The 27,815-nt window shown below is 37.4% G+C and overlaps 1 protein-coding gene across 8 annotated transcripts; it reads left to right on the top strand.

Moving 5' to 3' along the window:
* Positions 1-342: 342 nt before the first annotated feature.
* ppp1r12b (protein phosphatase 1, regulatory subunit 12B) lies at positions 343-27,815 on the top strand. Of its 8 annotated transcripts, none has more exons than XM_081387160.1 (9): positions 343-1,033; positions 19,214-19,230; positions 19,340-19,472; positions 19,768-19,872; positions 20,162-20,212; positions 21,168-21,218; positions 21,994-22,065; positions 25,896-26,122; positions 27,428-27,812. In XM_081387160.1, the coding sequence occupies exons 1-7, from the start codon at positions 929-931 to the stop codon at positions 22,024-22,026; spliced, it is 495 nt and encodes a 164-aa protein (XP_081243286.1). In that variant the 5' UTR covers positions 343-928; the 3' UTR covers positions 22,027-22,065; positions 25,896-26,122; positions 27,428-27,812. The 8 variants fall into 8 exon arrangements, with proteins under 8 accessions (XP_081243286.1, XP_081243282.1, XP_081243279.1 ...); XM_081387156.1 differs by having other exon boundaries at positions 21,991-22,065; positions 27,428-27,771; XM_081387153.1 differs by lacking the exon at positions 21,994-22,065 and having other exon boundaries at positions 27,428-27,771.

Here is a 27,815-nt window from a genome sequence, read left to right as displayed (position 1 = left end):
AATATGTTAAAAACCTGTTAAAACATGTACGTATGTACACAATAAGTCCACTGTATCAAGTGATCAATTTAAATGTTAGTACATAGTAGTTAAAGACATTTAATATAAAGTGCATGGATCTAATCATTTTTAATGTACTGTTCGCTCCATTCCATAATTACAATCAGTGAGACTTTTAAAATCTAAAATAAGCCCCATAAATGTGCTTAATCTGCCACATGCACTGTATTTTAAATCTTCTGAAGTTTGTTTCAACAGGTTTTTACTGTAACATTTTTACAATCTTTTTATTTAAATTAGTCAAATATAATAGATATAAACTAAAGCACCTCGTACTGAGCCAGAGTAAGAGGGGAAGGAATATGAGAAAACAACTAAGTGAAAAGACTGCGAGAGAGAGAGAGATTGTGAAGGAGCGACGGAGCTGAGTGGGACCGAGTGAGAGCAGTTTTGTTCTTTTAGAGTTTGTGTGGAGTAATTGTATGTGCAGAACAGAGAGGGAGGGCTTTCAGTCGTCTGTAAAGTTAACAAAGAAAAGTCCTCTCCTTATTTAGCTCTCATTGTGTGTCTGTATGAATGAGTGAGTTGTCAGAGAGAGAACATCAGCCGGAGGAGACCACAACTGTTTTTATGCGTTTGTGAGAGAGGGAGTGGGACGGAAATAGAGAAAGAGGGAGTGGAGATAGCGAAGTGTAGAGGTGCTTCTAATTGTTTTCATTTTTCTCTAATGACCACTGTGCCGTTCGGAGCAACAGAAACACAGATCGCCTGTCAATCTAGGGAAACACACTCCGCGTGATCCTCTGGACGCACAAGTTTGCACCTGTTGAGCGTATCTACTTCACGTCCAGCAGTCATGGCCGTCTCCACAGCTGTGTGAAACTTTGCCTGCGTTTGTCAGGGATCTTCCGTTTTATCCAGGAGAGAGATGTCATCGCTCTATTCGCGCAGCAAGGACCTTTCCTCTCGCTCCAGAAAGTCCCTGTCGGACTCACCACCCTCCTCTCCGTCCCCCAGCACCAAAACCTTCAGAGTAAGAGCCAGCTGTGTTTGCTTAGCGTTTGTCACATTATAACTCAGACATTTCAATAGGCAGTATTGTGTTTAAAAATTTACTGTCATTTTTCACTGGAGGATGTCAAATGTTCATGTTTATTTTAGACTAGATTTTAGTTTTTTTATTTGTCTTCAGCAGTCAAAGCAGGTTTTACGGGTTAAAACATTAAAGCTAGAGCTTACTTTATTATTTTGGTGCTTAAAGTGGAGTCCAAAAGTCCACATTGAAAATCTGGGATTTTGTTTTTCATTTGAACTTGGAAATAGAAAATAAGTCTGTGTATGTGTTTTGTTTTGTATCGTATTTGATATATTAGGCTTTTATGATTCATATAATATGAAATAGTGAAAATATGGAGCTCATACTCGAGGACGAATAAAACACCTCTGACTGAGCAAAAATATCAAATTTGGTGCAGTTTATTTACAGTGTATTGCCAAAATGATCAGTGATACATCAGTGAGATCTTTATAGCAGTATAACAATATGCATACAACTATCAGTTGTCACACTATATACCAATAATATGTCTTAGTAAGGTGATAATTAAATGCTTAGTTTCTTAGTTTTTATTGTGAAAGGCAAAATACATATAATGCAATGCAATATGATGATTGAGAGAATAAACATTCCTCAAAAACCTGATAGATCATATTTAATATATTTGCATGATTAAAATATCAAGTAAACCTAAGCTGTTTCAGTCTAGGAACTGTTCATCTTGAAATATTAATGACAATATGAAATTCATTTTTACATTCACTTTATAAAAAAAAGCCACGATCTGAAGGTGGACATTTTTACAATTATACTAAAAGGCCTTTGACTTGAAGGCTAAAAAAGTTTTGACTGACTCAATCAGACGACAGAAGGCATATAGATTGTGTACAGCAGGTTTTTCAGCAAAGTTTTGATCATGTTGATCATTTAGAGGCCTTAGAAATTCATGTATCAAATATTATACAGTTATAGGCTTTATAGGGTAAAAACAAATCAGTATACAGTATGAACAAAGTTGCATGAATAGTCCTGTGAGCAAGCAAATCTAAAATCATGTTGTAAATTCAACTCCTCTTTTGGTGCTCGTATCACAACAGAGCATGTTTGTGAGCTCATAAGATGGTGTTGTTGTGCTGTGATTGAGGGCAGACATCGGTGAATGAGCAGAGCTGCAGTGTCTGTGATGTAAACACTGATTCAGGATGTAGTGGGAGTAATTCCCAGCGGTCACGGTTCACTCAGTTTTTAAATTACTGGCCACGTCCCACAGTAGTTAACTAATAATTATTGCAGAGCATTAAACGTTTGCAGTGTTGTCAGGAAAGACAAACTTTTTTTTTTTTTTTGATGGTATATACAGTTGATAAATATCAGGGTTGTTATAGTTAAGTAAAACCAGAAAATAAACTATTTTGTTGCTTGAACAACTAAAATAAAAAAAATGTTTAGCTACTGTAGTTGCCAAGGAAACTTTTCTAATGTATTATTTATTCACATTTAACTTGATGTACTAAAATAACTAAAAATAAAACTGAAATAAAAAAACTATATAGGCATAAAAAAAACATAATAATGACAATTAAAAATACAACAAAAAGACTAAAATGAAAACAAAATGAAAAACTAATTTAAACTAGTTAAAAACTATAGTATGTCAGAGATACTTGTCAGGTTTATGTTCTCTTCTATGGACTCTTATGCTGATATTCTGTTTCGTTTCCTTAGTTCCTGTTTTCCTGCTCAGTTTAGTTTCGGTTTTCATGTGTATATATACCCCTGTTTCCGTTCAGTTCTTTTTCGGTTCTCGTTTGTGGATTTTGCTGGTTTGTGATTCTCCTATGTTTCCATATGATCTCCTGTGAGTTACAGATTAATAATAAAGACTGTTTTTGTTGTATACTCATGCATCCAGTTCATTTGTGCTGCAAGCCAACCGTGATAAGAACCGACTAAAAACGTGGAAAGAAACTATTAAAGACGGACGTGGCGGCCGTTCACCTCCTACTCGTCGATGAAGAGGACCATACGAGGGATTTTTTAGACCTGCTGTGCCAAACACACTACCCGCACCGCTCCCTCCGTTTTTTTTTTTAATACCAGCCTCAATGAGCGGTCCAAGGCACACCTGCCCGGAGAAGGTCCTCGAGGGACGTTTGCTGGCTATGTGGAGTGGGTGCTCCTGCATGGTTTTCCCCTCAGCGTCTGCGACCTTATCAACCCCCTCACCCACCAACGATCCAGCGATGAAGCCCGCACCCACCATGGAACAAGAGCCCGAGCCTGTACCTACCACGGACCCTGAGCTAGAGCCCACTCCCGCTACAGAGCCAGAGCCAGCCACCATTTCCGTCCCAGAGCCAGAGAAGGACACCATTTCCATTATGAGTCCGCAGCCTATCGCCAGATCCATCCAGGAGTCAGCGATTGCGAGAAACAGAGCTCTGGCTCATTGATATGTAAAGTAAGTAGCCAGTTCCACCAAAGTCCCCAATCCCAAACACTCTTCTCTTCAACCAGACCTATGGAATTACGTTGATGACCTGATCCCGCTCTGTCATTTGTATCCCGTTATTTACGTCCTCTCTGCTGGCTCAGTTCAGTCCCCTGGATCTGCTTGCTCCGCTGGTGCCGCTCAGCTCCTGGGCTCTACCCTCTCTGGTAGCTCCGTACAGCTCTCTGGCTCCGCCTCGGGCTTCACGATCCCCAACTCTGCATGGTGATGCGAATCCCCTAGCTTCGCATCGGGCCTCCAGTGCCCGGTTGCATAAAGCACCTTAAGTGTAATTTTCCCTTAAGTTCGCCCTTATGTTTCCCTTAAACCTAAGGGTGTTGCAGAAAAAAAACCTTAAGTGTTACTTAAGGGTTTCTTTAAGTGAAACGTCATAAACACTTAGAATTTCCCTTAAATGCTGTTTTTTTCACTTAAATAATCCCTTAAAAAGCGTTAAGTTTTGCATAAAACCCCTTAACGGTCATTTCCCTAAGTATAACTTAAGGTTTGGAAATCGTAACCTTAAGAGTAACGCGGACAAAAATAAGACGACATGCTGAATTTATGGAGCCAGCTGAAGATCATTATGTGCCAAGAAGAATTTTTAGGGATAGGGAGAACCCTTTGGACCATTTTAGCGATGAAAAATTGTTGCAAGAATACCGATTTGATCGACGCGCAATATTTGCGCAATACATTGCTAACTAACTAGAGAGCGACCTTGACCATGTCACACATCGCAACCACTCTTTACCTGCGGTGTTACAACTGCTTATAGCACTGCGTTTTTTTGCAACTGGGAGTTTTCAGTAGTGGGATATGTTTTACACGTGCATAAATCGGCTACCATTCAATAAATGTAGGCTACAATTAGTGTGTATCGGATTTTCAGGTGATATTCTCAATTCATTCAGTTAACGGACGCTCTGAGGTAAAGTGTTCAGACTGCAGACTTATAGCAACGATTATATTTAATTGTACAGTACAGTCATAACATAACGTACAGACATTATCTTAATTCCATAATGTCCTTAAACATAACAATATTGCTGGCCATAAACTGAGAAAGTGCGCCTCTGGTGTGTGATACAGTTGTCCTAGACGCGACGCGGGCGTGTTAGTGTTTTGCGTATCTATGGCAACAACAGACTTTTATAACGTGAATCCAGGATCGCTGTCGTGAAACACTTAAATGTTTCCCTTACCTAAGAGAACTGTTTAAGAGATTATATGCAACACCCTTAAGTTATTCTCTTAGGTAAGGGGAAATCGCCCCTTAAGTATCACACTTAAGGGAAAAACCTAAGGTGCTTTATGCAACTGGGCACAGGCCCATAACTCCACCTCAGTCTGTTGGCTTAGCCCTGGCTCTGTGCTACCTCGGCTCCACCGTGGTACGTCAGCCCCCGAGCTCCACCGAGTTCCCTCGTCACTCCGGCTCCGCCTTTATCAGTCATCTCTCTGCCTATGCCATGGACTTCTGGGCCTTCGGCTGCGCCCAGAGCCATAAAGAGAAAGAGTTGCGACACTCCCATAGACCTCCGTTGTAAATAATGGCGGCGCTTTTAACCGCCCACTTCCGGGATTTGAAGAGCGGAATAGTTCTAAACACTGTCATTTTGGCGTTGGACCCCATTCACTTACATTGCTGCGCGTCGAGTTGTTCCAGAGTTAAGTTGTTGAAATATCGACCTCTTTTGAATTGTCAACTGTCTATTTTGTATCAGAGGCCCTTTGCGATGCTTATACTGGTCTTCATTTGTACATGCACAGCGTAATTATTTATATTTTATGTTAGTTGTTTCAACCAATTTTCAAGCACTGCCTGCTAACTTAGCTACTTAGCTAACGCGACTTCGTCAGTTAAGAGTTCGGTAATGAATCGCTGCCACCTTTATAGCAACTTTTATTTAATTTAATTTTTTTGGATATACTAACTTTTCATTATGTTTTATTGTCTTGAGTGAAGCGGCTTGTGAGAACAATGCTGGACCTCTAGGATTGTTATGGCCATCACCAGTCCTGTCTGTTTTATGGATCACCTGCCCCTGATTTTTGCTTTTCTTTTTCACACAAGCACACATTTTTTGTTGTCTGTCATTGTTTAATAAAAATAGTTTATTTGAAAACCTTCATTTGTATCAGCAATGCTTAAATTCGTTTTTAATCTGTTATAGTTTTGATAATGTGTATGGCTTAATATTAAAATAATATTCTTAGTCTTAACATGATAATGTTTCACGTTGTGGTCCTGGGGTGGCCACTTTCATCAGAAGAAGTGAGCTAGCTTAAGCGAACTCTGAACGGACCGCCACGGCAGACCTCTTTGCGTGATCACGAAGGTAGGCTAATGGCTGAATCAAAATTTATAAGCAAAATCACGGGAATCAATAGCCTAATACAGCCCAGTTGTGCTAAAATAAATATCACGAGACGTCCATCATCAGATGAATGATATGGAAAAGTTAAGTTAGAGCCGCTAAAGCCAGTGCTACTACCATGCGAACATGAACACTAAGCTTTTCCCTCCGAAAATATAGCCTAAAACTTGTCTCCAAATGCAAAACTGACATTAACAAAATGCAATAACAGCTGAAAAAGTACTTGGGGTGTGTTTTATTTTATATTTACCGTTCAATAATGCAATCGCTGCTGTCTGTCCCATAGAAGAACATGACAGCCAGCGTATGTTTTAGAACTATTGGGGCTTACATGAACCACGTGACAGCCATAGCGGCGACATCAAAGAGTGTCGCAACTCTTTCTCTCTATGGCTCTGGCTGCGCCTAGTCCCTCCACCCGCTACATCTGGCTCCTCCCTCCCTCCTGCTCTGCCTTGGTCCTCACTCCCTCCTGCATTGCCCCGGTCTGCCGAGCCCTCCTCTCCACCTTGGTCCTGTAAGCCAACAGCTCCACCTAGAACTTCCAGGCCTGTGGTGTTGCCCTGGAATGTCTCCCTCTCTGCTCCACCCTGGCTCCTCCCTCCATGGGATCTTCCTCTGCCAGCTCCTCCAGGGTCTTGTTCATTGCCAGCTCTACTCCCACCTCCAAAGCCCCCACGGGCCTTCCGGGAGGGGGGGGGTTAATGTCAGGTTTATGTTCCTTTCAATGGACTCTTAAGTTGATATTCTGTTTCATTTCCTTTAGTTCCTGTTTCCGTGCTCTGTTTAGTTTTGGTTACCTTGGTTACAGATTATGTCCTTTGTTTCTATAGTTACGTATGAGTATCACATGTGTATCGTTATGTTTGCCATGTGTTTTATATACCCCTGTTTCAGTTCAGTTCTTTGTGGGTTCTTGATTGTGGATTATGTTGGTTTGTGATTCTCCTATGTTTCCCCTACGGTCTCCTGTGAGTTACGGATTTATAAAGACTGTTTTTGTTGGATACTCCAGCATCCAGTTCTTGTGTGCTGCAAGTCAACCGTGACAATACAAAAATAACTGCTAATAATATGAAAATCTTTTGGAAGATTTTTGGTTAGGTTTAGTTAGGAAATATGAGTGGTGTTTGAGACGTGGGTTGTGGGTGGTGCCAATGTTTCGCTTTGCGGTTGCTAAGGTGTTCTTGGTGGTTAATAGGGTGTTTTGTTTTATCATCCCATAGACAAAATCATAAAACTGGTTGATTGTACAGTAAAAGTAACAGTACACCTCTCCTAAACAAGCCCCATAATTTGAGGAATCATTCAGCGCAGAATGAGCTACATGCTGAAGTGTAATATTAAGGGTTATGAGTCTGGTCAGATCCCCAGCAAATGTACAGTAGTAATAGTGAGGCTTTTTTTGGCACTACTAAATATAGAAAAGTGTATATGTTTGGTACTGCAACTGGTCATTATTGTTTTTATTTTCTTTCTTTTCAAGGTTGTCATCATTTTTAATCACATTTTTTTCAGATTACTTAAATAATCATAAGACAAATATATTTTTAAAAGTACAAATATTCCATGTGGTCTGAAATCCCCCATGTGTAACGGATCCTATAAAGGCAAAACACAGAAACGACACATTTTAGATGAAGCACATATAGTATGTCACACTAATGGATGTTGCTGTCACTGCTTGACATTTCATGTCAACATGCACTGACCATTTCTAAATGTCATTTATATGCATTAGGTTGTGGCAGTACTGAAATGTTTTGAGCCGGTTTGAGTCATTGTGTGTGTTTGTGTGTGTCTGTGTGTGTGTGTTTGTTTGCAAACAGGGTTTGTCTTGTATTATCAGGCGTTAATAGAATTTCCCCAATCCGTCCTGAGCTGATCTCACATATAAGCCAACGCTGCACCCAGATAATCCAATATTCCCCTTATTAGATTTAAACACCTTGCCTGGAAAAAAACACAACCATTTTGGACTAAATCTCTTATCTGAATAAAATCTCTGTAATGAAATTTCAATTTTCCAGCAGGAAAAACCTGTCTATTTCACTCTGTTTTTAAATCTCACCAGATCAACCCAGAATGTACTCTTGCATAATAGATTGATCCTCAGACAGCATTTGTTGAAACACTTGCTGTTTCAGTTTTACTTTTGGCCGCTGCTTTCCACTTCAAAACCCCATAAACAAACTCAAAGTCTGTGAGCGAACAAGACCAATAAAGGCCATGTTGATGTGTGGAGACTGTGTTTACTTCAGCGAAAAGATGCCCATAAAACATGAAGGGGAACCAGACTGCCATTTGTCCTCTGCTTTTGCAAACCTTCAGTTGAGTGCGACAGTTCAGTTTTGACGTAACTGTACATGCTGCTTCATCACTGACCTCACATCTCTGTCTGCAACAGTGTTGTGGAAGAAACTATAGTTTGTCAAGTTAGAAGTTACCCTTAACTTAAAGTAGTTGGGGGCTGTTCACAGCAAACATGTTTTGGCATAGCACTGAGGTGCTTTTCCATAGTTTTTTCTGTGTAAAACATGCTAGATGGACGTCTTTGTCCATTTCGCTCACTTCTCGCCTCTTTTGCAGATCTTGCGAATCACAAGGCATTCTAAAACAGCGCTTTAAGTATACATTTTTTCGTTCCAAAACCTGTTGCGTTGCGTTTTTTTTCCCCATTCCAATGACCTGCATCTGAAAAATGCGGCCTATGTGAACTATGTGAGCTACTTTTTTAAAACAGTAGTTAGCTTCACTATACAAGCTACTATAAACACATTGAAGCTATTTAAAGGGCAAGTATCTTTTTAAATGTACTATCCAATGATGTAATTTAGAATTTAATTGGATAAATTTGCATTAGTGTAAATTTAAATGGATACATTTACATTAAATACAGCTAAACAGCAAATAAGCACAATAAGCCCTAATTCACAATATAGAGTATAGCCAGCTAGATTTATCTAAATATTCCCGTATAAAAAGAACAAAAGGCTTTGCTGGGGCTGTAATTGGTGAACATGTGTTTCAATCAATTAATTTACTTAAACTGAATCAAACAAACCGATTCACTAAAATGAACCAGACTTTCCAATGCTACTGGACAGTTTAGTTCAAAGCAATTAACCAGAATGAATCGAAAAGGGATGGGTAGCACTATTTATTATATTTAATATATTATATATATTACTATATATCAAGTACCAATATCATTGATACCAATATCATTGATACCAATATCAATACAATACAAAATAAAAAAAAAATTAAGAAAAAAAGGTAAGATGGGTTATACTATATACTATGTACCATTTAGGTACCAATGTGTACCATTGAGATACTAATGCACTCTTTAGGTACAAAGGTGGACCTTTTGAAATGGTACTGCCCCAGTGACGGCTTTTGTACCTTTTATTTCTGAGCGTCTAGCACAGTGGATCATATACTTTGAGTTAGTTACTCCCCAGTACTGGTCTGCACACTGTTACAGAGGTTGAATGTGGCTCGCCACATAATAATACAAGATTAGCTAAAGAAAATGGTCATGACGTTTTATGTTTCCTCTAATCATAACATATATTTTTTTTCCCATCAACAAAATTGCACATGTGGGCTTGAAGTTTCCATGACGAGGGGAGGCCTGTGCGCGTGAGGTCTCCTTGGGAGCGAAAGTTAAAGAGAGCAAAAGAATAAACACACATGTTTTGTTTTTAGTGGCCTTCTTATCCATGTTTATGAACAGTAATAAACAGACAAACATATCTGACTATGTGTGTGAGAGATGTTTTTAAAAGGACTGTTCACATTAAAAATGTTATCATTACTCACCCTCATGTCTTCCAATCATGTATTTTTTCTTAAATGCATTTTTTTTTAAAGATTATCCTGGCCACCCTTTTAGTGTAATGGAAGTGAATGAGGACTGGCGCAGCTCCAAAAACTCCAATATGACCAAAAAAACAAAAAGTAAAACTAAACAAAACATAAAAGTAACATGGGCCCTGTTACACCTATTTTTAATATGCATTTTGGTCGATCGGATCACAAGTGGACGGCACTAAATACAGATATAAACAGGTCTAAAACGCTTTGAGCTTGTCTACTTTCGACCACAAAAGACCATCTTCTCTCCACCTACTGACCTAACGAGTGAACATTGTAAGAAGAGCGCTAGCCAGACGGGATTTAAACTTTGTTGGCTGAAGACCCAAGTTTGGTTTGAAGATGAAAAACGTACCAAGCACAATGTTCTCTCACTATTCCTGATTTCTAACACACACACACATCGTTCGGCTGCTCTTGTGGCTCAGAGTAGAAACTAAAGGAAACAGGTTCTGGAAACAGTCCTCCGAAAAATGCGCAGCACACAGTCAAAAAGTTTAGTTGTACTGTACTGGAACAGTGTTGTAAATAAAGCGTAAGCACTGTTTTCTAATTGTGTCCTCTTTTGGAAGGCCAAACAGAGTAGTTTTGCTTTCGCAACGAAAAACACAGCGTCTCCTCAACACGGCGGCAACAATAATACAGCGAGAATAAAAGTTACGTCTTCTTTCTTTGCGTGTACATTTGGGCGGTGTTTTGAAACTCTGCCCCCACACACTGACGTAGAGATGTGGGGGCGTGTTTGAACGAAGCGTTTTAGGAAGGTGTTTATAAAGAATAAACTTTTATAAAGAATATCTCTTTAGGTTTGACACTTTAAGCTTTGTAACTCTGCAGATCTTATACTTGGACTAACAGCTACATAACACACTAAAGAAAAAGGAAAACAAGAAATCGCATCATATGACCCCTTTAAATAATCTTTATGCACTGAGATTATTTTTAGTTTTCAAAGATTTTCTCCAAGCCGAAGTGCGATGGGAATAGGCCGAAGAATGGCATCTAAAAAAGGTGGATTACTCTTCACACCACTGATCCTGTTATTGGACAGGTTACTTTTGTAATTTTGTCTAGTTCAACCAAACAATGGTGGGTGGAGATAGTGTAAACAGCCATTGCCAACAAGACGGGCTATTTGTACTAAGAACAGACTGAGATTGAAGTCATTGTTCAATGAAAATAGAAATCCATCCTTGGTGCATTAATAAAAATTGATAAATTGCTTAAAGAGTTCATGAGATTTGAGTTCATGAGATCACCAAACCATTCTGACTCATGAAACATTTGCATCCTTTTTCGAAGCTTGAAAGTTTCCATTCAACATAATTGCATGGAAAAGGGCAACCAGCACATTTTTCAATGTCCTTTTGTATTCCATAGAAGATTGAAAGTACATGGGTTTGAAACAACATGAGAGGAATTGGAGGAACTGTTGCTCAAACAGAGCAGATCAGAAGAAACCAGCCCTTATAAAGTCATCAAACAATTGAAAACAAATGACTTGATTTCTTTTCTCTTAATATATCTGGCTTATCACACAAAGAGCGGTGGGAGCGGGGAAGAGAAAGAGAGCGAGAAAGAGAAAAAGCCTTTTTTTGGAGTTGTGTGTTGTAATACTTTTTTTGAGTATGGTGATGCTCACATTTTCCATTTTGCAAGCTGGCAGACGGACTAGCTGGCTCTCAAAGAGGGGGATGAAGGGATGAGGGGAAAGAGAGAATTAAAGAGGTTGTGTATAAATACTTCAGCATGCGCCAGATCCTGTAAATGTTACAGTTTGTGGAGTTATGGGATCAGGGTGAAGCCCACAGCTGCATGAAGCAGTCTCAGTCTGTTACTTCATAGTATATGTGAGTTATAGAGCTCATATGTGCTGAATGCATGGAGAATTGAGCAACCCTGCAGCGTGTACACTGTGACCGAGCGCAGTTTCACATGCCTTTGATGTGCAGCGATGGGACAGTTGTCCTGGTGCACTAATCCAGCTAAACCAAGTCCTCATTCAACCATTGTAAGAGAATTGACTTAACTGTTCCCAGATCTTTAATAGTGTAAAGGGTGAGCTCTGCCAGCAATGCCAGTCAGGGTGTGACTTCCAGGGGGGTTTGACCCATCAAATAAGGCTTGAATCCAAAGGAAGCTAATATAAAAGGGCTTTAAAAAGCTAATATGCTGAGAATAAACTGAAGCATGTAAGTGTAGTCGCCCAACCAAAATAGAAAGGTAAATATAGAAAAAGGTTGGCACATTTCGGTGCCTAAATTTATTATAATCTTACCTTAGTGACATTTTGATGCCTACAACTCTTCATCAGACCAAAAAAGACAACTCTTAAATAAACTGGAACGATCCTTAAATTCAACATCACATGACCAAAAATGAAGTGGACTAAACTCATCCAAAGAATATTCCACAGTGAATTCACATAATGTGTAATTAAATTAAACACCAGCTAATAATTTTAATAATACCCACCATAATACACTCTACCAATAATATTAAATTATAATAATAAAAAATAATAGTCATAATAATAAAATAATACAGAAGGTATCATATATATATATATATACAGTATATATACAGTATATATATACGGTATATTTATGTATATATATATATATATATATATATATATACAGTATATTTATGTATATATATATATATATATATATATATATATATATATATATATATATATATATATATATATATATATATATATATATATATATATATATATATATATATATATATATATGCATATAGATATGGTATATAATAATGACATTCACTATGATACCCAATAATATGAAAAATGTTATGATAACAATAGTTATAGTAATAAAATAATACAGAAGATACATGAAAAAGATCATATTAAGATAACAAAAACATGAAAGTAAAAAAGCCTATTGAGGACATCACAGAAAATAATAATAGTGGCAACACATTTGTATGTAAAATGTATATTTATATATATATTTTTTTAATTAAATTAGATGATGAAATTAAATTAAATTAAATAAAACCATTTATAGTGGTAGGGAAACAAATAATACAACGCAAAAATACTAATAAACATGACAAAACAGTGCCTGGTTATATATCACACAAAATGAAGTTTTATGTAACAAAGTTCGGGACGAGCACGTTCAGGTAATCAACCAATCAGCACAAGATGAAGCCGGTATAAATATAGCCTTCCCTCACCTCTGTCCCATGACAGTTTCACAGCATCCCTCCACCACCCCATCACCTCACTCTTGGCTGGTTTCTATCCCAGTCAAAAGGGGGGAGTACTCTGGCTTCGGGCCAAATTCCGGACAGCACGCCAAATATGCATAAATTACTACATCTGATTTCATGTACGTGCGAACTTGTGAAACTAGGACAAAATGCAAAAGATGTGAAAAAATATTGTATATATACAAAGTTAATATACTAAAACATTCATATTATATAGAATTCTCAGTTCAGGGAACATTCCAACAGCATCAGTAACTAAAATTTTATTACAAAATAATCAGCCTTTAACTGAGCAGGTAACTGTAAGTGCAACAGAAAAATCTCAAGTGCTTTCCAATAGACTGAGAGAACATAATAATTGTCACTTTATATTCCTATTCTATATTCGAAAAACAAATGTTTATATAGACTTTAAAATTCATTGTAACAGTTGATTACACTAGATAAACCTCAAAAAAAGCAGTTGTAATTGACTCGTGTGCGTTTGATTGAAACCGTGAGCTAGCGTCTGTTCTCTTTAGCATGCTTGTATTTGTGTTGAAGAGGCCATTCCCATTAATCTGATTGAGTGTTATTTTTACTTGCAGGATGGAATGTGCATCAGCGCTGCCTTACATGGTTTACTGTGGTGAAAGTGTGCACTCTCTTTCTCTCTGTAGACACAGCGAGTGAGCTCAGGGCCAGCAGGTGCCCATGGGTAATGATGCCCCCCGAGGACTTTAAACCTGCAGTTTAACGTGATTTACCCAAGTAGGACATGTTCTTGGAACAACACTCCTATTAACCGATAGGATTTGGAGGATAAGGATAGGGTTATGGGCTTGAACAACACTCTTATTAACCTTTCAATTCTCTCTGATTGTAGGTTGAGACTGAGAGTTGTTTCATAGGAATGTTGTTCTGGACCAACAAAGGATGCCAATCCCAAAAAAACTGTCCTATTTTGTTCTGCATAATGATGACCTCAGATCCCAGAATGACCAGACATGAGAACAAGACCACCAGAACACACATCCACTAAATGCAGATTTCAGGTTCCCCACTTAACGTGACCACACAGAACTAAACAAGACCACCAGCACACATTGTAAATGTTTCAGATAGGTTTTTTTTTTTGTTGTGGCTACATGTAAACACTTGAATAAGACATCTTGCCTCACTTCAAATCATAATGGTTGCCAGTAAAACACTAACCAGCCACGGATATTACAACAGTTATTCTAAGTCAGTGCCGCAGGTCAAGCTCTGTTTGTCCTCCAGTGTTAACCGTGACAGGGTTGGAGAGCAAGTCGATGTGCTATGGCCACATAAGGAGAGATGTCTCTGAAATACTGCCTAAACATTCAGATGGACCCGTCTCTCCAGTGGCTCGGGGCCTTGCTCTCATCCATCTGTTTATTTCCCTGTAAAAAGCACTACAGAATCATGCCAGAAAATAGCATACGCAGTTACGATCAGCGAGATACTCTCACGGTCACATATGCTTGTACATAATTTAAATGCATTTCTTATGGCTCTTTTAGGTTGGTTCCAAAACGTATTTTAAATCGATTTTTTCTCTGTAGGTTTTGCTCATTTTTTTTTAACCATTCCTTTATCATTTATCTACTTTTCATATGTAGTATCTGTTTAGATTTTGTTGTTTTACACTTGTCCCAGAATTTCAGTTTTCAAAAAATATCCATTATTACACTTTATTTCGATGGTCCAATTTAGACATTCTACGAACTATAAGTAACTTGTCAACTACGTCAACTAACTCTCATAAGTAGTTGACTTCGGTTAGGGTTAGGTGTTAAGGTTCGGGTTAGTAGAATAAGTTGACGTAGTTGCAAAGTTACTTATAGAATGTCTGTTGGAGGAGCATCAATATAAAGTGTTTGCAGATATTAAGCAGAACATCTACTAATACTCTAATGAGAGTTAGTTAAAGGTAGGGTAGGTAGGATTTTTGTAAAAAACTTTTTTTCAAATTTGTTTAAACTGTCTTTATATACCAATACATAATTTAAATGTAAGTGCTCTGAAAAAGAGAGTATAAAAATCGAGTGACTGTAGACCTTTTAATCTGCAATAAACACAGCTCATTATTTCCATTCGGGACGAAACAATTGATTGGTTTGGGCGACTGTCACTCACTCTCGCAACCATGGCTACCACCCCCTGTTGCTAGATCTGCCCATATGTGCGCGCACCCGTTTGATTTGAGGAGTGCAAGAGAGGCGCGGAACCTACAAAGAGTAAAATTATGGCAGAGAAAGAGCATTCAAAATTCAAAGCACCTGCATATGCAGTCAGCGAAGGCAAACAAGGCAAAAACTACTTCCTCGGACCCTGGTTGCCCGCACTCTTGAACGACCTCCTCTGCTTCGCCCTCGACCCCGGACCGACGATGCGGTACTTGTCACCGGAGTGTAACGTTAGCCCTCATCAGAGTCAACAATGTTTTCATCATGGAAACTCTTACATGCAAAACACTGTATATGTAATGAATCTTACACGAAATTCACCTTCATCACAGTTTAACTGATGGTAATGGAAAAACGTGTATCAATGCAACCTGTTTTTAGCTTTGCCTTATAAATATAGCTCATTACCTATAGCCTAAAAATAGCTCGTTACCGAATCAAACAAAATATATTTTAAACTTTACCAGTATCGATATGCTAGCTTGATAGTGAGTACTAAAAGCCATCTTATTTGTTTATATTCATAGTGATAAAGTTAGGTATTTTATTACATGTGATTCTGACATGATGTCACTGCATGCACTGCGCTCCGTCCTCTCCACTCGTCTCAGGTAAATAAATGCGTCTTCCAGCTGAGCCTGAGCGTTTGGCGTCGCGCGTTCATGTGTTTTGGGGGCGTGGCTTTGGAAGGAGCTCAGAAGGGAGGGGGTGGAGTGGATGGAAATAATGAGCTGTGTTTACAACAGTCGTGAGAGGTCTACAGTCACTCGATTTTTATACTCTCTTTTTCAGAGTACTTACATTTTAATTATGTATTGATATATAAAGACAGTTTAAACAAAATTGGAATGTTTTTTTTTTTGTCGAAAAATCCTACCTACCCTGCCTTTAACATGTAGTTGCAAAGTTACTTATAGTTAGTAGAATGTCTAAAGTGGACCATCGAAATAAAGTGTAACCTAAAGAATGTATTACAACGTATAAAATGTTCAACTAAAATTTATTTAAAATGATTATAAGCTATTTCAAAATGCATTGTGTGAAAATGGATTTATATAAAATATCATGCCATCATTTCCTGTACGAAATATGAGACATGATGGGAACATTTTTATTGCATCTCTATTTAAATCAAGCCAGTTTTGTGCAAAAAGAGTTAAAATATTATTTAGTTGTGTGTATTTATGATACATAAAAGTGTAGTGAAAGTAGTCTTGGCATTTTATTCCAAAAATGTAATTCATTTTCATCATAGAATGCTGGTAGTACTCATAAAGCGCATTAATATGTGCTTTATAAGTACTAATAAACAGCCAATATATTATGCAAACCCTTGTACACTTTAGCATGCTTTTGAGCAATTATTATGTAAATAATATACTTAAGTGCAAAATGAATATAATGAACTAAATTGCATGTTATCTGCAATTAAATGAAACTTTTTACACTTTAAATTGATATTAAATGCATTTAGCTGAACTTTGGGACCCACTTAAGTAGGGCTTAAGTTTATCTTTATATGTAATTTCATAATTACTTCTATTGTCTTTGAAATATGGTCAAACTAACTGCTGAATGTACTGACAAGCATTTATGGTGTCATGTATTTAAATATATTTGTAATTACACATTTGCAATGCTGAAGCTGCAATTTAGTACATTTAAATTAACTAAATTCACCATTAAAATTATAATCAAGTACTTTACATTTAATTTGGCATTATTACAAAGTGCACTTATTAAAAGTGTATTTAAGTTTATGAAACATAGTCATGAAAGTGCACTCTCTGTAAGTTTATGTGGAGTTTTAATATAATTAATATATTATCTGCAAGTTTAAATATATACTTTTACGATTTGAAGTGCACATTAATACAATTAAACGCACTTCTTTTTCAGGAATGATCATGACTGTCAGAAAAAAAAAAGACAAAAATGACAGAGTTCTCTGGTGATGTACTGTACGCATACACATTGTTGGACGTTGTTAGTGGACACATTAAACTAATGAGAGTGTGAAAAGTGTCTCAAAGTTAGTCATCACCATCCCATTTAACAGATCTCATTTGCTGTAATTAGTTTTGTGAGTGCGTGAAAAGCTCTTCGTTTTCTCTGCCAAACTCTGTCCGGCTGTAGTGACTGATTCTGCATGTCCTTTTTTGGTGTTGTTCAGATGGTCCCCCTCAGACAGTGGAGACAGTGGACTGTTATTCCTCTCTGATGCATAATCAAGTGTCCAAACAGGATGTGCTGTCTTTAGCAGAGGAACAGAGGAGATTCTTTCTCTAGCTTTCTCTCTGGACTCAACAGCCTTAACTCTGAAGCAATGAGAACATATTACCAGACCCGTGTGGAATCTGCACCCGCTGTGTAGTTTGACTGTAGTTTAACTACTTTAAATTATGAGTGGCTTGTAGTTGTAGCCTCCAATCTTTGTTATGGATGTTTCTGCTTGGACTGTCAGACCTTTACACGAGTCATTAGCCATCTATGCACATCCTCAGTTGGGACGAAAGGTCATCCAAGTGGTGATGTTGACAATATGCGGCTATGTACAACATGCACCTAAAATGGAAGCCTATTAAATAGTCTTTCAGAAGATTACAAGATTAGCTCCCATAAACACAAACTGATTTATATGCTTATACAAGGACAATGTAGGAGAGTATTCTTTATTGGATACAAATTTATTACAATAGAACATTTATTAGAGAACAAAACCTCCTTAAATGAACTTTTTGTGCAGTCATTGCTAACTGGAGTTGGTGTGATTTCAACTGAGGAAGTGAGTGTAATAAAAAAACACTCTGCGACATAATGTCATTTTTATGAAGACACACATATGCACAAGTTTGCGACGACATGATATCATACTCTTGCATTGGCAGATTCCCATTGACAGACTAAGAGGTCTAGCAGACTCAGTCTGACCTGCTGTTCCAGCTCAATCATGTTCAGTCACACCTAAAACCTCTTCTGTTTACGTAACACACAATCACTGTGATCTGATCAGGCTGCTCGGATAATCATCCAGTCAGAAAACCGCTTCGATTTGTCCACATCAAATAGCTTTGGTATTCAGATAATTGATTAGATCAATGCAATGTAAAACAAACCTGGCCCTGTGAAACAAGAAGTGCACTTAATTGTATGAAATGTACACTAACTTGTAGTGTACTTCAAATCTTAAAAACATATATTGGTAACACTTTACAATAAGGTTCATTAGTTAACATTAGTTAATGTATTAACTAACATGAACTAACCATGAGCAATCCATTTGTTACTGTATTTGTTAATATTTGTTAATGTTAGTTAATACAAATACAGCTGTTCATTTTTAGTTCACAGTGCATTTACTAATGTTAACAAGATTTTAATAAAGTATTAGTAAATGTTGAAATTAACATGAACAAAGATTAATAAATGCTGTATACATGCAGTTCATTATTAGTTCATGTAAACTAATGTTAACTAATGAATTGTAAAGTGTTACCCATATATTCTTTATTATATTCTTGCAGATAATATATATGGACCATAGTAATAACGTTTAACCAAATTCTGTCATCGTTTACTCCCCCTCATGTCATTCCACACCCAACAGACTTTCTTTCATCTTGGAAACACAAATGACGATATTTTGGTCACACTTTAGTTTAGGGTCCAATTCTCACTATTAACTATGACTTAGTAAACTCCTAATTACTGCTTATTAATAGTTAGTAAGGTAGTTGTTAAGTTTAGGTATTGGTAGGTTTACGGGATGTAGAATATGATCATGCAGAATAAGGCATTAATATGTGCTTTATATAATATCTTAGTAATATGCATGTTAATAAGCAACTAGTTAATTGTGAGAATTGGACCCTAAAGTGTCACCATATGTTCTGGTGCGTTTTTGTTTATGTTAAATGACAACTTTAGCAATAATTAATCAAATTTTTTTTTTTTTCCTTTGCAGCAAGACCGGGTGTCAAGGTAAGATTCTCTGTTCTTTGTCTAAAAACATTATTCTTTAATGTGCTTCTTTTTGCTGATAGACAAATTCATAAAAATTGATAACTAAGTGATTGATGTGAATGAGCAGGTCCGACTCCAGTGGAGTGGAGTCTCCGTCAGACCGGCTGTCAGCTCGGACCGGGACATACACACGCCGAGAGAACAGACTCGCATCTTTGAGCAAAACAGACGACAACTCTGCCAGCAAGGACTACAAGAAGGTCAGTATCCCTTTGATTAATAAAATACTTAATGACGTTCATTATAGATATTTTTCCTCAAATACTATCCCCAAAGTCAACCCAGTTATATGACAAACAACTTTCATCTTACATCCAAATATAGTCAAATCCAAGTAGTACATATGTTTTAATGTGAAGTTCCTTTTTAATAGTTAATAGCATTCTTTGTTTATCCAGTGCAGACCATTAGAAGTCTTCTGTTGACCAGCGCCAGGAAAGCAGCTCCCAGTGGAGATGCTAATTTAGTCTCTTCTTGTTTGTTTCACTTTATCAGCTGTATGAGGACGCACTGGCCGAGAATGAGAAGCTGAAGTCCAGACTGGACGACAGCAAACTGGAGCTCACCAAAATCCGCTCACAGCTTGACAGAGTCGCACAGGTGAGAGAACAGTATGAGAGCCTGTATTAAAAACAAAAGCACACACTGGCCCTCTGAATCCAGTCGGGCTCCAGAGGGTCTGGCTTTGGTAAAACTCACAGCATCTGTAAGGAATCACAAGCTGTGAAAAAAAAGCCAATAATATATCTAGATACTGGTCCAGCAGTAATTGCTTCTTAAATATTTTACTTTGAATATGTATTTAAAGCACCTTCATTTTGTTCCTTTACAGTTTTGTTTCTATTTGCAATTCTCTTTTGCTCATTAATCTTTCGTGAATGTGTTTCAGAAGCAGGACAGACTATCAGAGAGGTCCACTGTATTTGAATCAGAGAAAAGGGTATATATATAATATATATCATCATTATATAATCTTTATTGACACTTTCTGAGGAATGTTCTCTTCAGTGTTGGTTAAGATCATGACCTGATGTTCCTTCATGCTGTTCTTACAGTACCTCAATAAACAATGTTTCCTAACTGTTTAAAATTCTTTATTCTGCTTTAACATCTTGATTTTAATTTAATTTAATTTGGATAAATATGCATATAGAAAATTAATCAATTATTGTTACATCAATTTAAATAAATTATTATTTAAATACATTTTTATTTACTGTACTAACATTTAGATTAATAGTTTGAAACAACACAACTTATTGTGTACATGTTTTTTTTTTTTTTTTTTTTACATTGTACTTATATTTTAAAATGCCTGTATGTAATTAATTTATATAATCACATATATAATGACACACCTTACACCTTATCCCACCCTTAACCCTACCCATACCACCAAACCTGTCCCTAACCATACCTGTATCAGCAAGTGTTTTGTGTAACACTTTGGCATTGTTATATTATTACTTTGTTTTACAGTGTCCTTGTTACACATCACATGCAGTGACTATAGTAATTACTATAAATTGTGCATACTTACATCCCAGACAGCAATATAGTGTCGGGCCAAATCCGAATCTTGTACCAGATGTGGGCCGGATTTGGGCCAACACTATGTTGCTGTCTGGGATGCAACTAACCCTAAACCAAACCCCAATCCTAACCTCAACCCTATAAAAAGTACATGCAGTTAATTCTTATTACTCATTACGTTAATATACAATTACACTGCAATACAGAATGAACACAAGGACATTGTACCTAACAATTAACTTTCTTGATGCAAGTACATAGTAGTTAAAGACCCCTAATATAAAGTCACTTGTTTGATTCTATCTATTATGTTATAGTTTATTTTAAAAATTGTAATATGATTTTTTTGTCTGCTTGTGTAGGAAAAAGAAGCATTGGAAAAAAAGGTTTCAGACATGGAAGAAGAATTAAAGGTAAAAGGAAAATGTCTATTAAATGTGGCTTTGCTGTATTATTCTGAGCCTGAGGTGGGGTGACTTTGAGAGCATGTTAACCTCAAAATTTGCAAGGACAGTTTGTTTGAATTAACTGATGAAAAGGTCAGATCCCTCGTAATTTAAGTTTAACAGCTAATGTATCTACCATGCCTGTTTTAACCCACGTTAGCCGACTCTGCCGCCACCATGCTTGCTACTAGCCATTGCGCTCTGCATCAGTGCTGTCAGCGAAGCTCTGTAGCATCTCACAGCTGCAGTAATACATGGTGACCTAGTTCCAACAACGCCGGGGCCAAACCGAATCCAGCACAGAGACACGGCATGGCTTTTGTTCAGCATTCCAGCAGTAATTGCACATAGCTGGCATTTTGAGGGGCCAAGAAGAACACAGTGCCAAATGTATGAAAGGCTAGATCAGTGTGAGGCAGATGAGATATCTGCGGCTGCTGTAGTCTGCCAGGCTCACTAGGATAAATCATCCATGTTGCAATTGAGGAAACAAGGTTTCTGGGCTGTTTCGACTCAGATTAGTTCAAAGTTGATTAGATTCGGCCAAGATATGCGGATGACAGTGTCATTTATATTGCAAATGTGCAAAGAGCTTTAATCCCAGAACACCATGGAGGGGATAAAATGTATTTGTGCAGCTATTCAAACGCTGATGGGTAGGTCCAACAGACTCTCACTTCAACATTAGAAATGAGAAGCACTTGTGTTTGTTTGATCAGTGATGTCACTGTTGCCCCAGCAGACGCCCTCAGTGAGGTTTCGCTACCAGTCCTGAGTTCATCCTCAGCTGGACTGGGGGAAAGAGGGGCAGATGGTGAGTGGTTTTGCCCCACGCGTGGTTGCCTGCTCACACACACCAACACACACCCATTACTCACGGCAGTACAACATGGTGTGGGTCATTTAGATCACTTTATGTATCTCTTAGTCACACATTTGTATTCATACTCTATTTTTTATCTGTAAAGCTCTCAAAATAACTTGATCTCTCACTGTAATTCCTTGATAGCAGGCTTACTATCCTGTAAAGACAACGAGTCAAGTCACCTTTATAGTACAGATTGTTTCAATGCAACTTCAGAGTAATACACAGGAAAATAACGTAATCAATTATCAAAATTCGTTGAGACATACAAATTCTGCTGTAAAGCAGCTCTAAAAATTAGTGTCAGCTCAATTCAGTTCAATGTTGATTCAGTTCAGTGAAATGGGTTCAATTCAGCTATAAGCAGCTCTACAGAAGACAGTGTCGTTATTCAGCTCAATTCAGTTTAGTGTTGATTCAGTTCATTTCAATAACTGTGTAAAGTTAATCAATTATAAAATGAGTTCACCTCAGCTATAAGCAGCTCTATAGAAGACAGTGTTGTTATTCAGTTTAATTCAGTTCAATGTTGTTTCAGTTCAGTTCAATAACAGTGTAAATGTTGCAAAATTCATCAATTATGAAAAAAACTTATATTCAGCTATAAAGCATAAAGCAATAATGTCATCATGCAGCTCAATTCAGTTAATTTGCTCTAATCCAGAAGTCAGTGCTGTCAAATCAATAATATTGCTGAATATTAACAAAGTCCCTTTAATGCAAGTCATTTCACTAGGCGGCCATCTTTGAAACGCCACTCTGCCGCTATTTCAGTCATGCAAGTACAGCTCCTATCTCTTTAAATTAAATTTCATATTTAATATAGTTTAAATTAATTGAAAGTCTTTGGGATGTGCTGGAGAAGACTTCCCAGAGTCCTGGACTCTTGCATTGTCAATACAAGATATTGACCAAAAATTGATGCACCTCTTGATGGAAATACATCACATTTATTTCTAGGGTTAGAAGAACTGTTGCCAAAAATATAACATGATAGAAACATAATAATGACTACAATAATGATCCAATCATAGACATTTGTATATTTTAATCCAAACAGCAACTTTTTTTTTGGCCGGGCAGTTTATATAGCGTTTTATGCTTATCGTAGTTGTTAGCTTAGCAACATGCTAACGGCAAACTCCATCCTCTTGTTAAACTTATGATGTATTGAATACTTTTTCAGAATCCAAACCTCTACTCCGTTTCAATTGAGAATACTATATCAGCAGCTGTTTATGAGCACTATTTATTCATATCACAGATTTAAGCTAAAATAAAGGCTCTTTATTGGCACAGATGGTTCCATGAAGAACCTAAAAGCATAAAAGGTTCCTTGGGGCAGAAAAGGGTTCTTTAGATTTTTAAAATGTTTTTTGGGGAACCAAAAACGGTTCATGGCATCAGCGCAAAAACAAACACATTTTGCAACCTTTATAAAGGGGGAACCTTTATTGTAACAGAGCTGCTGAGTAAAGGATTTTACTCAATTTGTCACAACATGCTTTCTAGATGTGTTGAGGACAAATGGATGCCTCAGCCATTTGTCCTGAACACATCTAGAAGCCATGTTGTGACAAATTGAGTCATGGCTAACTGAGATGCCTGATATGACATGCCTACCTCTGTTTGTCAAAGCAATACGTCATTTTAGAGAATAAACCTGTTCAAATATCTGTAGAGACAAAACAATGAATCATGAAAGCGCTATGAAGAGATGCTGGATGCCTTGCAGTTCTCTGTTGGTTTTCATGCATTGGAGAAACTCAACGGCCTGGTCCCAGAGCCGTAAGCCGTGAAACCACGTTTGGAAACGGTGTCAAACCTCAGGGTTTCTCCACATGCTGGTTCAGGAAGTTTCTGAGGTTGACCACAAATGCCTCACGTCGATCATTAATCTCCACACTGCGCTGTGTGAGGCTTTTATAGAACAAAATAGTGGTGATTACTGCTGTTTAAAAGCTGATGGCAGAACTTCCCTTAGTAAAAAGCTTGATTTGATTTCATGTAAGTGGTCATGAAGATGTGTGCAGGCCTGTTCTCCTGTCCTTTTTGTGAATGACTACAGTTGCATGTGCTTTGTGTCTATAGTTTATCCAACTCAGATTCATGTTCTCAGCTGATTGTCTTTGCATGCTTATGTTCCCATTCTAAAGTCAACATGAAACGCTCATTTTACTTTCATAATGTGACATAATTATTATGGTTAAATGTGTCTATATGAAGCAGTTTTAACCTAGAACCTGTCTGGACTCCATTGCAGCTTTCATTGGCCTAGGACCGCCCCAAAAGGGCGTCTATCCGACATGTAACGCAACCAATCACAGTTCTTTTTGTTCCGCATCATGTTTAGGCGCGTGAAAATGTAAAGTCGACATCAATACAATAACAGACGGGCGTGCATCTAATAAATTGTTCATTCAAGAACGTTGTACAAGTTTACTGGAACAATGGAGCTGCGAACTTCACATACTTTTAAAATTCAACGTTTAGTTGATCCTGGTAAGCGCTCATTGTCGCAATTGTAAACCCTATGGCTTTCTTCTTTTTGGTGTCACGACATTTGTTTCCAGGCAGACTGATAAAGAACGCGACACACACGTCTCCTGGACATCCTGTAGAGTTCAGCCAATCAGATGAAGACATTGTGCCATTCAGAATTAACCTAATATTTTTTCTAAATTCCAGTTCATCTCCTGAATTTTAATTGAGAAAGCAAACAGGATGCAGAATTTAAATTTAAATTTGATTGTAAGGAAAAATAATTAAATGAACTTGAAAAGTCATATAACAGTAGCTTTTATCAATAAAAGGAAAGCTTGTGAAGACAGACTTATAATTTTGACTTGGAAAAAGTTTTTAAAAAGCCTTTAAGTTTGAAGCATAATAAGACTTACAAACATACATGAAATGCTGTCTACTATATATGAGTGTTTAGTTTAATATATTACATCATATTTAATCATTTCACTTTTCTGGACCAGGGTGAACGATTACTTAATACTTAACACTTTCTGAATGACATAAATATACAGTATAAAGATTAACTGAATATTTAATGTAATATATACTTCATATAAAAATATAATTTAATATTTAATATATATTCATATATTTCACACAATGTTTTAACATTTTATAAATATTTCAGCAAGGCATAGAAAATGTATCATAAAAAAATTATAGATATTTGAATAGAAAACAATTGCATCATTACTATAATCATTGATATTACACAATATTTGGCTACACTTTATTTTAGTGTCCTTATTACAGTGTAATTATACATTTAAGTACTGAGCAATATTAATGATGAACTACATGTACTTACCATAGAGTTAAGTTTAGGTTTAGGGTCAGTTGTATGTAATTATGCATAAATTCCTATTACAAAGTCACTGTAAAATAAAGTGTTACCCACTGGTTTTACCCAGTGTACTTAATTATTTTGAATGATAATGCGTGACATCACTATTTGTGGATGGCAATCAAGATCTGCAGTGTTCCACTGGATTGAAGTCAGCTGAAAAGCCAATTCAAAGGCAGAGCATGTACATTTGGATGAACTATTATAACTAAATATATGTTTTAATTTGCTTGTGTATGATGTGCATTGATGAATAAGAACAAACTGATAGGGTTAAATTGGATTTTATGTTGACTTTGCTTTAACTAACCCAAGCACACTAATGCTGTCCATTTTTGTTCCCAAACCCTCTTTTATGTTCTCTTACACACGCTCTCGCCCTCATTATGTCTGGGTCTCTCTGTATCTCCAGACCCTTCCTGCTCTGGCTCGACTGCAGGTTCTCCGCAGGGGGAACGCGCGCCTCCTAGTGGAAAACAAAGCCATGCTGCGCACCCTCGCCCGCCTCTCTCAGACGGCCTCTCTCCCCGAGTCGGAGGATCTCTAGTCCTCTGCTCGCTTCTCTGTCCCTTCCTCCCTCCTGTTCTCCGCTGCACCCTGTAGTCCTCTTCCTCTGCCCCTCTGCTACACACCTCTCAGGCAGGTCTCGCTCTTTCATTTGTTTCTTTTGCATTGGTAAAGCTTTTTCGTCCGTTCTTTCTTTCTCGCTCTTTCTCTCTTGGGTCTGGGGAAGGGCAGCCCCTCACATTCCTCCTGCAGGCGATGGCTTTGAAGATATTTATAGATCTTCTAAACCCATGACCAAACGCCTCTACACTCCAGCAATGTCCAAATCAATTCACAGCCGCTGTAGCTTCACATTCACAGTGTCTGTGAACACATAAACTCACTGGTTACAGAATATTGGATACCAATATTACACACAGTTGGTAAAAAAGTAAATCAAATCATTTTAAATATTACACAAAATTACTTTGTACTCATGAGTAAAAAAAAAAAATCTTTCTAAAAAACAAGGGATTTGTTCCTTTATTGCTTAAAGCCAGCATGAACAAGAAAAAATGTAGGGTGGGGCTTGATTTTGTACATGGGTATTTGATTGGATGGTTGGATGGTTGTGGTTTGCTATTGGTGGATCTCCTGTGAGTGACAGGTTGCCCCGCCCTCACGCCAGTAAACACATCATCAGAGAAGAGATGCTGCTGCAAGAGGGATGGGAAGTTACTTTGATTAAAGATTACAAGGAGACATGAATATTAAAAAAATAAAATAATGATGTGCACAGCTAAATAATTTATAAAAAACACTGCAAGATCTCTTTTTTTCTTTTTTCTTTTTTTGTCAATTTTGATTTCATGGTGACTTTAAAAACCTAGCAGGATATTAAATTGTATCCTATTCATGCTGAATGCCAGTACTGTCCAGTGCTATGTGCCTCTATTTGTGTGCTGGCTATTTCTAAAATTGAGTTAGCACAATTTTTATTTTTCAAAGTTGAAATGTTTTTTGTTTCGAAAAATGTGATATGAAGGCATGAGTGGCTGGGTTTGCTCACCCATTAAAGTGTTTGTAGTTCTGGCACTATTTTACTCACTGCAGTAGGAGAAGGGGTCTCCCTTCTTCATGCATGAGCACACATTCACATGGCCGTGCTAAGTGCCATTCCTTTATAAAGGCCAATTTGAATCTATGATCTAGCATCCGTTGCATGCTTGATTATTGAATCATGTTTGAGTAATGAATCATGCTTTTTACAAATAAAACGAAATTCAGTCACATGAGATTATGAGATGTGAGTAGTCTGCAATAACTATTTTATTCATAATAAATTGTATCCCTATCTCATGGGCATCGCAATTTTGATTTCACATGAACACTAAATAGTTCTGAAGTTAATAATCAAAAGCGTTCATCTCTCTCAATCTCGTCTCTCATCAATCTCAGGTTTTGACAGAACTCAAGTCTGATAACCAGCGGCTGAAAGATGAGAATGGAGCCTTAATCAGAGTCATCAGTAAACTTTCTAAGTGAGGACGTCCGGTTGAAGAGGGAGGAGAAACGCTGGACAGAGAGAGACCAAATCTGAGAACTTCACATTGACTTCAACCTGACCATTGTCTGGGAATGGTTTGTCATCTCTTACTCTTGGTGCAGCAGCTCCAAGGTTAAAGGGATAGTTCACCCAACAATGAAAATTCTGTCATCATTTACTCACCCTCATGTTGTTCCCAACCTGTGTGACTTCCTATCTTCTGTGGAACATAAAAGTAAACGTTTTGAGGAATGTCTCAAGTGTTGCTTTTGTTAATACAAATGAAATTCAGTGGTCACC

Source organism: Scardinius erythrophthalmus (assembly GCF_964197995.2).
Source record: "Scardinius erythrophthalmus genome assembly, chromosome: 15".
Lineage (NCBI taxonomy): Eukaryota > Metazoa > Chordata > Actinopteri > Cypriniformes > Leuciscidae > Scardinius > Scardinius erythrophthalmus.
This window is presented reverse-complemented; position numbering and strand designations above follow the sequence as displayed.